Consider the following 13782-nt stretch of genomic DNA (forward strand, 5'->3'; position numbering starts at 1 on the left):
TTAACTCAATTGACAGCCTTGTTTGTAGCCACACTATTAGTGGTTACCATGGTTCTCTCACTGTCATTGACAGATTTTTGGTGCAGCTCCGGCACATGCATGAGTTCTTTGGAAGGCCCTACAGAAACTTCTAGACAGTTCCCTGACATGAGACTTCAGAGTCCCCTCCCTCTGAGATCCTACTTCCAGGAGACATGGGTATTCTTTTGCTGCTGGACCCCCTTGTCAGACTGCCCTCACCTGAGGAACCTGCAAGTTAACTCAAGCCCAGCCCACTCAGTGGAGTTCATTTGATCATAAGAAACTCATATGTTCTTGTCATGACATCTACCCTGTGTTCTGATCACTAGCCGTTCACCCTGTTGGTGAAGGATTCCCTCCGCTCTACATGGTATAAGATGCCCAGACACAGACCACCCGACACTGGACAGATGAGACTGGCAGCAGTTTTTTGTCACTTATACACACAGCCCCGTGGGGAGGAGGGCACCACATGCCATGCAGGGTTACATGCAGTGGTACTGGGGAGTAGAAGGAACCAGAAAGGCTTCCTCTCCCATCCACAAGGGACAATAGAACTTACCAATCACTGAGGACTTTGGCACATGGAACAGAGAATTCCTCTCCTCGCTTTCTTGCTTTCCTGATAGTTTATTGTCAGCACCACCCCTACATCCCTGCACCAGGATCGCATCTTTTCTGCCGCTCCTCAGCATTCTGCTTGAGGTGGACTTCTCTCCTTCTACACATTCTCCCTGAGTGAAACCATTCATTCCCATTTAAAAATGACCATCTATATGTTTATGATTCCTACACCTATATCTCTATCTCAGAACAGTCTCCTGAGTTCCAGATCTATGGATCTAGCTTCTTGGATGTCTCCACTTGAATACTCACAGACCCTTCAACCTTAAAAGCCCCAAATCAAACTCACTGTCTCCCTCTTCACCTCCCAACCTGCTTCTCTTCCAGGGTTTCCTGTACTGGTTAAGGATACCACAGTCCACCCACTTGCCAGAAATCTCAAGGTCCTCTTTGACTCCATTACTCCCCCTGCATATTTAACCCATAACCAAGAAATGTCAGTCTTACCTCCCACAAGACTCTCAAGCCTGTCCATTTCTCTCCATCAGCCTCCTCGCCAGCCCAGTCTGCCATCACTTGACTTTTGTGGTCCCATAATAACCCCTTAGTCAGTCTTTTCGCCAGTGTTCCCCTCTGTAATTTATTTCCCCTCTGCTGGCAGAGTGCGCTTTCTGAATAGACCACATCATTGCTTTACTTAAGGACATAGAAATACTCTTCAGTGCCTTCAGGATACGCACTCTGTAGCATGGGTTATTCATGTGATTGCTACCAACTTTTCAATTTGCTTTTCTGTCTACATCCCGTGAATTTTATACCCCAGCTCTATTAAACTCTTATAATTTTTTCAAATCTTCTCTTATATAGCTTTGCAAGTGCTGCTTCCTCTGCCTAGAATACACTTTTGATCTTGCTTTTGCAGACCTTTCCCAACCTTTAATCGAGCTGACTCCTACTGAGCCTTCAGATCTTAAGCTTAGACTCTACTTCCTCAGTTTGCTCTTCCCTGACCCCTGAGATTTGGTTAGAACCCACCAATATGTACTCCAATAGCATCCAGTATTTCTCACATCATAAGATTTATCACTACTTGCTTAATCTTTGGACACCCCTCTTAGCACTAGGAAGGCAGGGATTGTGATAGCTTACTATTACTCTAGCCCCAGTGTCTAGCATGCAATATACCTTTCCTGAATTGATCAAATTTTACTCAACTTTGCTAAACTCCAGCTCTAAAAGTGGGAATAATTTTAGGGACTGTCACTACCCCATTAAGAAAGACCTGGGAATAGATGCCTAGAGAGGCGAGACTATCTAGTGAGGGGCAGAGGTAAGATTAGAACCCGTGCAGTCTGATTCCAGATCCTTGTTTCTTTGCCTTCATGCAATGCTCTCTCTCAGGGAGTCTTATTTTGCCTCTCTGTGTGGCTCCTCTGCATTTATTCCTCAGCCATGATTTGGAGACTGTGTGTAAGAAAGGGTGGCTGCTGCAGTCCAGCACACGGACAGCTCGGAAATGTGACAGCTCATATCCGGAAAACAAGAAAGGAGAAAAAGGAATAACAGAAGGTACCCAAAATTTCCAAAGCAGAAGAATCTGTGAGCTCTTCCAAACAGAGGCAAAAACTGCCATCCAGAGAGCCTGGATGCTTCACAACACAGGAGGGCAGTGGACACTCGTCAATACTTAGCCATCAAGAAGCAGGTTCAAAGGGGCCCATTATGCAGTTAGCTTTCAGGTTTGATAAATATTTATTGATCTGTCTTAAGCCAAGAACTGTGCTAGGCACTGGGGATACAGGAGCAGTTCTTCTGTCAAGGGGTTTGCTGTGAGGTGAGGGAGGCAGACTAGGAAATGGGCAACTTGAATGCACTGCTAAGGCAGCCACCGGCTTAGAGGGGTGTGGTAGCTCATGGAAGGAACACCTCGTAAGTTATTTAGAGAAGACTTTTTGGTGGCAGTGATGTCCAGAACGAAACCAGAGTAACTCAAAGAATACAGTGTCTTTCCGAAAGATTACAGATGAGAAATGGTGGTAATACAGTGAAGAAGACATAGTTTGAAGTCAACTAGTGGATCGTGGTATCAGTTCTAGTTCTGTCAGTTACCAACTGTGTGACTTGAAGCAAAAGTCAGTTGACATTTCCACCATTAACCTAAAATGTGGGCATAAAAATGCATACCTCATAAGGTTATTGAAAGGAGAAAGTAGGATATTATATTTGAAGACTGTCGTGAAATGCAAAGTACTATAAAGCTGAAGTATTAGTAAGTGAAATAATGTATATGACTACAACTTAGCATAGTGCCTGCCATGTAGTAAACCCTCAGTAAATGGCAGTTGCCTTCTGCTGTATACCACTCACTTTACTGGTTTCGAATTCCTGTTCCCTTCAGAGATGAGTTTCTGAAGAGCTAGAGCCACATGACATATGCCGCTAATCTATACCTCAGTGTCATCTCCTGCCTATTTCTTTCCTCTCCCATTTTCCAGAGCTAATCCCACAACCAAGCTTTTTATGGCGGATGGGTGGTGTTTCCGTGTTTTCTTTCTCCCCTCTTACTACCTTCGTGGCAGGAGAAATAGGGACTGGAAAATGATGCGGTGAGTGCCCCGTTAAAAGGGGGCCTGAGCTTTTGCCGTAAAATGATTTAAAATCTAACATTTTGGAAGAATTTTTGGCCTCATAATGGATTTGTCTGTCATTTTCCCAAAAGTGTAATTTGGAGATATCTTGATTCTTTTTTCCCTCAGTTTTTGTTGAGCTATAATTGACATATAATATTGTATAAGTTTAAGGTATGCAACATGATGATTTGATACATGTAGATGTTGTAAAATGAATACCACAAGTTAACATCTATTACCACATGTAGCTACAAAATTTTTTTCCCTCGTGATGAGAACTTTTAAGATCTACTCTCTCAGCAACTTTCAAATATGTAATACAGTATCGTTACCTAGAGTCATCATGTTGTTTGCTACATCGTCAGAACTTAATTTATCTCATAACTGGAAGTTTGTACCTTTTGACTGCCTTCATTCAATTTCCCCAAACCCTGCCTCTGGCAACCACCAACCTGTTCTCTTTTTCTATGAGGTTTTTTTTTTTTTTTTTTTTTTTTTAAAGATTCCACATATGAGTGAGCTCATACAGTATTTGTCTTTGTCTGACTTATTGACCTTTTGGGGCAAATAAGAAAGATCAACAAATTGCCTAGGTGGGAATGAGGTAAATGATACTGCTCTAGAAAATGTAAGGCAGCATTTATAAACAGGATAACAGCACAGGATAAATAGGTAAGGGCATTAAAACTGTTTTTGATGGCTAGTGAGGCAGAATGAAAAACATTATCTTCATAAAATTGGCTGATGGGGATAGAGCCAGGACCTGAACTCAGGACTTGTGATTCCAGGTCATCTACCCTTCCTACCATATAATGCAGCAGCTTATTGTCTAAAAAAAGCTGCACATATATTTTTATAAATTGCACATGTAGTTGAGTCATTGTAGGCAACAGATCTGGAGAAGGAGATGTTTTTCCTTCAAGGTTTCAGACTCATCTTTTCTGGCAGCTCTGCTTGGGCCCAACTCTGATGTTTAACTTCTGATTACACATGGGGCATGTGATGTATCTGTTGTTGTGGGCATTTAGATGGAGGAAGAACACTGGAGAAACCTTTGGTCTTTGATCCCTGGACTGCTGAAAGAATGGCTTCGTGGAGAAGTCAAAAGGGAGTAATGAGCAGGGGGAGGCAGCCTCTGCAGCTGCACATGGTTAGAACAGGTTTGACTACCACCCAGCTTCTCATTGTTACCCCACTTTCCTGCTCAGACTGACCCTCCCTGTCCCACAGCCTTCCTTCTTCATACAAAAGGACAGATCTAAGAGCAGTTGCTAGTCCAGAGGGAATTGAGGAGGATGGGTAACAATTAAGAGTCAGCCCTATAGGTAGTCTTGGTGGTAGTGAGAGGGGGTCCGTTTATAGTGTCAAGGAGACTCATTCTCATTCTGGAGGAAGGCATGCATCTATTCCTCAGGGGATGTCGTCTATGAGTGTGGGGGGGATGGCTGCAGGGTGGACTGATCCTGAGAGCACTGTCAGGGAAGACCTATGACAAGTCCAGGACTCTCAGACCGAGCTCTTGACCTCTCAAAAGCTTCTGTAGGAAGCCTTGCTTCTTATGCTGCAGAAATTTCAAAGACACTGGACAGAAACTAGAAAGAGATGACCAGACCTTGAAAGAAGTATGGTCTTCCCACCTAGGATCTCAAAAGCCTGTAAAGCTAGATCATACTCTAGATGAGCTCCTTGGATGTTACCTACCCCTTCTCAGTAGAGGGAAAGGAAATCACTCCCTTCAGTAAGAAGGCAAAGAACATTAAGGGATGAGCAGAGAAACATTTTTAACACAAAATACTTTAGTAGAAAGATGCACGGACAAAAGAGTCTTTGACTCCCCCTAGCACCACCCAAGGCAACAGTATAGCAGGTATGTACCAGTGGCATGAAACCAGAAAAACTCCCGGGAAGCCCTGGGGAAAAACATGGTTTCCTTAAAGAGACACTAGTAGAAGTAGAGATTATTTTCTTTTTAGCCTTTTTTTGGTGAATTGAGTGATTAAACAAATCTCTGAACTACTTCTGACTGCTGGTGCTGTTGGTTTTGTTCTATTTTTTCTTTTTGGTGTTATCCAGGAAGTGCCGTGGTGTGTGCCAATGAAGAATACCTTTATGATTCTCACTCCAAATAGGGTAGAGCTCTTTTTTGAACAACTTGTTATTCTTCATAATGACTAGAGAGAAGCTGACTCCATGGAGAGAACCAGCAGCCAGAGAGAACTGGATTAGCACAGAGAGACAAGAGCTGTTCACTATTTACAGCCTTGGTCAGCATTCTGAAGACCGTATTGGATGGAAGCAAAGCCTCTAGGGTAAATCAAATAATAAAGGCTGAAATTTCAAGGGCTAAACCAGTGATTTCCAACTTTCTTAATTAAAAAAAATAACATGCATCTCACCTTTCCCAAAGGTTCTAGTATAATTTTCTTCCTTACTGTTTACTATTATCCTGCTGGGAAGATTTTATCCAGTTTTATTTTCTGCAGGTTGTATTTTGAAAGTAATAAAGATTTAAACAAATTTTTTCAAACATAAAATGACCACATTTAATATGCTTTTAAGAAGTCCCCTGCCCTACCCTGGAAATCTGGTATGCTTCTTAAAAAAATCATGCCCACCTTCCTCACCTCTTAAATACCCAGTTGAAAATGCCTGGACAAAAGTTTGAAATATGTGGAGACAAAGATGATGATTTTTGTAATAAGGGTGCTGAAGCAAGTTGTGCACATCTCATTACAGGATAGACTGCACAGGACAGACTTGTGAGGTTGGATGCAATGAGAACACACACTGCTCTTTATAAAAAGGGTCAGTGGATTAAGAAATGTTTCTGCCCACAGCTCTGCGTAGGGAATCCTTGACCTTCTTGTTCCTCAGACTGTAAACAACACAGTTCAGAAGGGGAGTGATGATGGTGTAGGTCACTGAGAGAAGGAGGTCTTGTTCTACAGAATTTTCTGGCTTCGGCTTGAGGTAGTCAGTGGAGGCACAACTGTAGCGGACCATGACCGTGGTGAGGTGGGAGGCACATATGGCAAAGGCCTTCTTCTGGCCCTCGGCTGAGGCAGTATTGAGGATGGTGGAGATGATAAGAACGTAGGAGATGAAGACCAGGCCCATGGGAACCAGGATCACTGATAAACTGACAACAAAATTGATGATCTCATTGACAGTGGTATCAATCCGGGAGAGTTTTATGACAGGGAGGATGTCACAGGAGAAATGACCAACCACTCTGTGACAAAATGGTAAGGTAAATATGGATGTCACCTGGACAGCTGCCATGGCCAGGCCAGTGCTGAAGGCTCCACACGTCAGCTGGACACCCACCCTCTTGCTCATGATGGGTGTATATCTTAGGGGGTTGCAGATGGCCACATAGTGGTCATATCCCATCACTGTGAGTGGAGAGCAGCTGTTGATGGCTAAGGTAACAAAGAAGAACACGTGAGTGGTACAGCCTGCCAAGGAGATTGGCTGGTTCTGGGCTATGAGGCCGGAGAGCATCCGTGGAATGGTGACCAATGTGTACACAGTCTCTGAACTGGCCAGGATGCTCAGGAAGAAGTATATGGGCATGTGGAGGTGACAATCAATGTGGATAATGGTCACGATGATGGCATTGCCAGCCAGGGTTAATGTATACAGGATGAGAAAAACTGCAAAGAGGGTGATCTGGTGTTCATGGAATCTGGAGAATCCTAGGAAAATGAACTCTGTCACTTCTGTGAGGTTTTTTCTCTGCATTCTTCAGTTTCAGTGCCTGAAAGCAATGCAGGGAGTCAACATGGAGAAATTCCCATCGTGGCCTCTAAAACAGGGATAGAGAGAGAAGTGTGGGGACACACACACACACACACACACACACACACACACACACATATGCACGCACACACACACGAGTCTATTTCCTCACTGTATAATCAGGAGTGTGCTGGCATAGCTCTATGGCTACTTTAGCCTCCTCCCTTTTTTCAGTTTTTACTGTCTCCTTAATCTTTTCTTAAGCCTCTAGGGAATGACCAATATGTGAGACTACTTCACATATCCTTTCAAGTTCTTATCCTGAATATGTTGTTGTTTTTGTAGAGCGTGGATGGAAGGTTGTTTCTTTTAATGACGTGTAAGCTGCAGGGCACCTGAGCCTCCACCATCCCAGCTTTGCCTTTGTTTATCTTCTAGGGAAAGTACGAGAAGCTGGCACAACAAAATGGAGACGAAAGAGTTAGACTTACTGAATTAAAATCACTGGTGCCACTTAGGAAAAACTTCTGGGAACAGTGTACAGGGAGCAGAATTAATCTCAGGAGAGCTGGTCTTTAGGGACACGTTAGTGGGAGTGAAGTTGAGGTATTGGGGGCTCAGCCAGGATGGTCTAGGTGAGACAAACCGTTGGCAAAGTTGCTTTGTTGTAAAAGTATTAACAGGGATTTGAGGGTTTAGGTGTGAGTAAAATAAGGAGAAAAGGGGGAAATTGTTGGAAAAGAGAGGAGGACCAGCAACATGTCAGAAGGCTGAAACTTTAATGAAAGAAAGAAATGATTTCTTTTTGGCAGAGGGAATTTTAAAAATAAAAGAGGTGTAATAATTGATTTTAAATTGTTTGCTAAACTATATTGTGATGTAAAACCCCCCAAGAGCCCCAAACTTTCATTTACAGCTGTCATATGTACAATCTTGAGTTAGTGGTATTTGGAAAAGTGGAGAGAGTTGGGTGATGGCAGTGCAGAAAAAGGGTACCATATGCAAGAGGTAAAATCCAGAGGGAGGAAGAAAACTTCTTGCTAGTAATGATTGGAAGAAGTACAGGGCCTCTCTTGTCCTATCTTCCCCCTTGCAAGCACACACAGTATTTCCTGGAAATTTGGTGAGGGACTCTGGGATCGCCACCACATATCAAATGGTGGTTTGAACCATTTTCTGCAAAGAACAAGATAACACTAGCAGGCTGGAGGATTTTGGCAAATCTAGGAAACTTACAGTAGCAATCTAGAAAACATTCTAGATTCTTAGTGAATCTAGATTCCTAGGAATCTGGGAAACACAATCTAGAAAATGTTGTGGATATTCTGGAAAGTACCATTGTGGGAAATAAGAAGGTAGACATTTAAAGTAGAAATGAGTGTGCCACTAATTAAAGTAATTTATATTAAGAGGCTGCCAAGATACCAATTGGATAGGTAGAGATGAAAGAGTGTCAGTGCAACCTAAGCAGCTTTTTAGGAAGGATGAGGTAGAGCTGTAGAGCTGTGGCTACTTAAAATTAAAGGAAAAATTCAGTTCATCAGTCCCAGTAGCCACATTTCAAGTACCCAAAAGCAACACATGAATAGTGGCTACTCTGTTGGGCAGCACGGATATCAAACATTTCCTTCCTTGGTAAAAGTTGTGTTGAACAATGCTACTCTAATGTACTTCCATAGACAGATGTGTGGAATGCATTAAATAAGAGCAACAGAAAAGCTATATGAAGAACAATAACACGGTGGGCTGCCATATGGTTAAAAGTGTCTGTGTGTGTGAATGCATATATTTATATATGCAAAAAGTCTGAAAGAATATACAGCTGATGTTATCATGGGTTGACCGTTATCTTCGGGTGGGGGTGAGATTATAGGAATCTCACCTATAATATATGGTGAGATTATGAGGATTATGGCCTTTATTTTAATTTTGAGCATAAATGTATAGCTCATAGATAGTTTAGAGAAGTCAAGGAGGATGACAACTGAGAACGGATATTAGATCGAGGAAGAAGGTGAGGTACTGGCCAGTTTCAGTAGAGTCTTGGGCTGGAAAGCCTGGTTACAGGGAGGAAACAAAAAAGAACTTTTAACATGTCATTGATGAGAGCAGCAGATTGTATGTGCCTTTCCCCTTTCCTGATGAGCCTATTGCAGTGAGTTACAAAAAATGGTTAAGAAAGTATTAAGCCAGGAAAGCCATAGACATATTTGGAGTAGGGAAGAAGAAGAAAAGCTGAATTGAGTCAGGAGGAGGAAGAAAATCCCTGGTGTCCTTAGGGCCTGAAAAGTACTGCTTTCACCCCGAATCAGCTGGATTTGCTATAAGTATACCTCAGGTAAAAATAAAGTTACTTTCTTTGAATAAATTGTAAAGTTATAAACAGGATGGCTGATGACCAGGGAATGTGGCCCAGGTACATAAGCCCAGGAGAAAAAGAGGGGTGAGAAATAAGTTTATTGCCTGTGGTGAACATTTGAATTGGATTGAACAGACAATGAAAGACTATCTTAAGGCAGGGTATTCTTAGAACTTGAGGGAAAAAATGCAAAAAGAAGGCCAGCTCAAGACACGTGGGAGCACATAATGCAAATGTTCAATGCAAATGTTCAAAGCAGCGTTCTTTCTGTGTTAGTAGTTATTTAGAGGCAAGTTGCGTAGTAGGTGAGGGAAGGGTGATGTTCTGCCACTAGGAGGAGCTATCATTTCTCCTTCCAGGGGAACTCAGGCACGGCCCAAGCTTCCACATGCCCTTTAGCCAAAATAAACAGAGTCCTGTAGTGAGTGGGATTCACCCTCCATAAAGTGCACTTTGGAGGTTAGCTGTACTTCCTAGAGTAGGTGTCACACGCTCATCACTCTTGGAATATTTTTCCAAGTATTCCTCCCGACCATTGCTGTCCACATCAGGAGTTCTAGGGTGCGGTTCACTCCATCTTGTCACATCTCCAGGGATGTTTTAGCATTAAAAACTAAGAATACAGATTAAGAGCAATTGCCTCCTATCTCACTTTTTAACCTGTCTCTTTTTTTTTTTTTTTTTTTTGCGGTACGCTGGCATCTCACTGTTGTGGCCTCTCCCGTTGCGGAGCACAGGCTCCGGACGCGCAGGCTCAGCAGCCATGGCTCACGGGCCCAGCCGCTCCGTGGCATGTGGGATCTTCCCGGACCGGGGCGCGAACCCATGTCCCCTGCATCGGCAGGCGGACTCCCAACCACTGCGTCACCAGGGAAGCCCTAACCTGTCTCTTTCTGAAGTGCAATCCAAAATTGTTACTGTCAAGGACTGTGTGGCTGAAATGACCAACACAGGGCTATTACTGCCCCTGGAGGTGAGGCAGGCCCCAGTGAAGGAGATGGGGAAGTATGGGATGTGGGAGTAGATCACACTGTGAGTCCTCCTGGGGTGTCTTCCATTCTTGCATGGAAGACATTGGGTGAACAGACCCCAGTGTTCACCTTCGGAGGGGAGGGGAGGATAGGTTGTAGAGAGCACCACGGGGCCGAAGAAGTGTGTGGAACGGGTAGGTCAGTTCCACTGGTGGAGATTGGCTGGGATGAGTTCTCAGCAGTTGGAACAGGTGTCAATGAACTTAAGGATGATTTTAGCACCAGATGACTGCCTCCTCTTTTCCCCCTGGTTGCTCTTTTGAGTCACCCCAGCCAGAAGTGACTGCAGCTGGGCACTGGAGCAGCAGCCCTTCTACCACCCAAATCTGGTTCCTCTCTGTGCCTGAACCCTCGGGGTGTTTCTGTGTGAGGGACACACAAGTAGACAATCTCAAAAGCATAGTATAAAATAGAAAGGAGCTTTCAAAATGATTTAAATACTCCAGAAGGACAAAAGCCCTGTGGGGGGAGTAAGAATACTGAAATGTGCTCATGCATCAAAATTTTAGTCATGAAGCCGATACTCTGACTAGAGGAAAAAGAAAAATAAGATAGAGGGGGAAAAATAATTTGAGGGTATAAAGGAAATACCATTTGCAAGGGGAAGAAATTATGACAAAACTCATGGGTACTTAAAATTATCTACATCTTTATAAGCAAAATCTGTGCCTAGAAACAGAATCTGTTTTAAAAAGTAAAATATGCAAGGTAGTCGAAGTCTCTATAATTATAATTTTGTGTTAAAAAGAGTTGTGCAGCTAAAAAAATAATGACATTGTCTTTTTGCCAAACTTGCCATTCTGTCCTTTCCTTTCTTTTCATTTCATTAAACAAAATAGGTGTAAGGATCCAGGAATGGAGGAGTTGACTTCTTAAGAAAATGGTGATTATGGGAACTATTTGAATAAACAAGAGAATGATGACTTTTCTTTGGGACAGAAGCCTTCTCGTACTCAAAGGAATTCCCCCACCTTCTTGAGTCTGTAGAATCTGCCTGTGCTCTTTTCTGGTTTTAGAGCATAGCAGGCAATTATGACTTACTTACAAGACGTCACTGCAATGCCAAGAAAACTGATGATCGTCATTTTTTTGCTAGAAGAAGTAATAGAATCTTGGTACCTTACAAAACTCAGCCTTATTAGATTCTAGGTCAGCCTTATTACATTATTAGGTCACTTACAGTTCACTGCACTCTGTTTGAAGCACAGGGTGACACATTCACCCTGAGCACCTCTGACCTTCGAGGAGCTGCCCCTTTAAATCTGATTTGAAAGGGACTCTCAGAGGAGAATCCCTGTTGTCTAGCTCTTGTCTCCAGGGTTCATTTGCCAAGAGACTTACTGTGCATCCCGTGGGTCTGCGTGGAGTCAGAATCCAGAAATGAGCTGGGAGATCTCATTACAAATGAATCACGCAGGGAATATTGGGCAAGCTTTGGTCTCACATGGCCTGGTTCTTTCTTTTTCTCCTGGAGAAAAATAGCTCAACTCAGACAAAGATGTGTTGAATGTCACATGGCACTATCTTTTGTTCTTTTGAGCCCATGTTAGTGTGTTGCCCTTGTTTAGTTACTGTCGGTGAAAATGTACTTGCATAAAAGTCAGATGTGGTGCCCCTCAGTGTCTGTGGGAAGAACTTGTCCCATTTCTGCGACTAGCAGGAGACGTACACGGGTTTGGTTAGGGCAGGGTTAGGGTTGGGAGCAGAGACTGAAGATAGAGCATGGGTGTTTCTTTTTGTTTGTAGGAATAGACCAAGGAGTCTACAGCAGGTGATTTGAAGTTTTAGGTGGTAATTCTCATTTTCCTTTGTGTCTTAGTTGACACTTAGCACTTACTTGGTGCCAGAACGTGTACTGAGTAGGTGCTGTGAATGTCTCATCACATCTAATCCTCACAAGAACCCCATGAGGTTACAATGAGAAGTTACTGTAGCAGCTGGAGCTCTGGATGAGATGCTTTACATTTGTCTTTGCCTCCTTGCTCCAGACACAGTTGGATCAGCCCCTTGTAGACTATGGCCTCAGTGTAACTTATCAATAGCATTAGATTAGTTTTGCTTTGTATCCTGTGGTTGTATGTGACATGATGTGTGTACCTTGACCACTGCCCCAACATATGGTGGAGCCGCTTTGCATCTCCCATACTGAACTCACAGAAGAATGGCCACGGCCAGACAAAACCTAAGTGGACAAGTCTGGAGCACAAATGGAGTTTAGATTATAAGTTAATCAGCTACTTAGTCACATCAAGGTAAGGATTAAAGGTGACTCAGGTCATGTTTCAGTTTTCCTTATGTTCTTCGAATGTTCTTGGATACCTGTTCTTTGTAAGTAGAGGAAGTACCATGAAGGCCTAGAAAATCTCCATGTTACTCTCCAAAGGTGACTATACATTGCTGCTTTCTAGTGAGGACAAGAGAAAATCTCTTTTTTTATCCTCACCCAGCTCAAGTCTGAGCTAAGGCATATCCCAGACTCAAGGAGACCTTGTTGCTTTAACCTCAGACCTCCCCACAGTTCCCATATAAAACAGAGAAAGCTTCAAGCCCTCTCATTAGGGCAAAGTCCTTTATAGACTTTTCTGGTAAGCCTAGCCCTGGGGCCGTGCTGCTAAATGCTCCAACCTACTTTACTGGGTCTGGTGGCTGCCTCTTTGTCCATCCTGGGTGAATGGACACATGAGTTAGAAGTAATCACTTGGAGACTTCCCTAGTGGCACAGTGGTTAAGAATCTGCCTGCCAAGGCAGGTGACACGGGTTCGAGCCTTGGTCCGGGAAGATACCACATGCTGTGGAACAACTAAGCCCGTGCACCACAACTACTGAGCCTGTGCTCTAGAGCCTGTGAGCCACAACTACAGAAACCGTGTGCCACAATTACTGAAGCCCACGTGCCTAGAGCCTGTGCTCCGCAACAAGAGAAGCCACCACAATGACAGCCCCATGCACCACAATGAAGCGTAGCCCCTGCTCGCTGCACTTAGAGAAAGCCTGTGCGCAGCAACGAAGACCCAATGCAGCTATAAATAAATAAATAAATAGGTAAATAAAGTAATTACTCGGTTATTCTGAAGCCCCACTGGATGCTGTCTTTTGGCTTCATATTCTGTTATCTGTGGACAAAGCCTACCTTATTTCTCATACGCAGGCAAATTTTCTTTGGGGTCCTTGCTTCTCTGAGAAGGGACTTAATATCTGTTGAGGATATGCCAGACACTCTGCTCCATGGTTTTCATAGTAATGAAAATAACTAATAATAACATCTCACAATTATTTTGTAGTGTTATAATTGGGAAGCCAATTGCTATGCTAAGAGTCGTATCTTAAAGAGGTAAGCGGAGACCAGATTATGGGGGGCACCCATAATACTAGTGGTTGAGTCTTGTGAAAGCCGCTCAACCTCTCTGAACCTTGCTTTCCTTTTCTTCAAAACAA

General features: G+C 43.3%; 1 protein-coding gene across 1 annotated transcript in view; it reads right to left on the minus strand.

Annotated features, from left to right (window-relative positions):
• Positions 1-6029: 6029 nt before the first annotated feature.
• Positions 6030-13782, minus strand: part of LOC114900043 (putative olfactory receptor 10J6) — a 132199-nt gene continuing 124446 nt past the window's right edge. The window contains 1 exon segment of the mRNA XM_029231314.1: positions 6030-6960. Within this exon segment, the coding sequence (XP_029087147.1) occupies positions 6030-6960 (931 nt within the window).

Source organism: Monodon monoceros, unplaced genomic scaffold (genome assembly GCF_005190385.1).
Source record: "Monodon monoceros isolate NGI ecotype Baffin Bay Population unplaced genomic scaffold, NGI_Narwhal_1 Super_Scaffold_18, whole genome shotgun sequence".
Lineage (NCBI taxonomy): Eukaryota > Metazoa > Chordata > Mammalia > Artiodactyla > Monodontidae > Monodon > Monodon monoceros.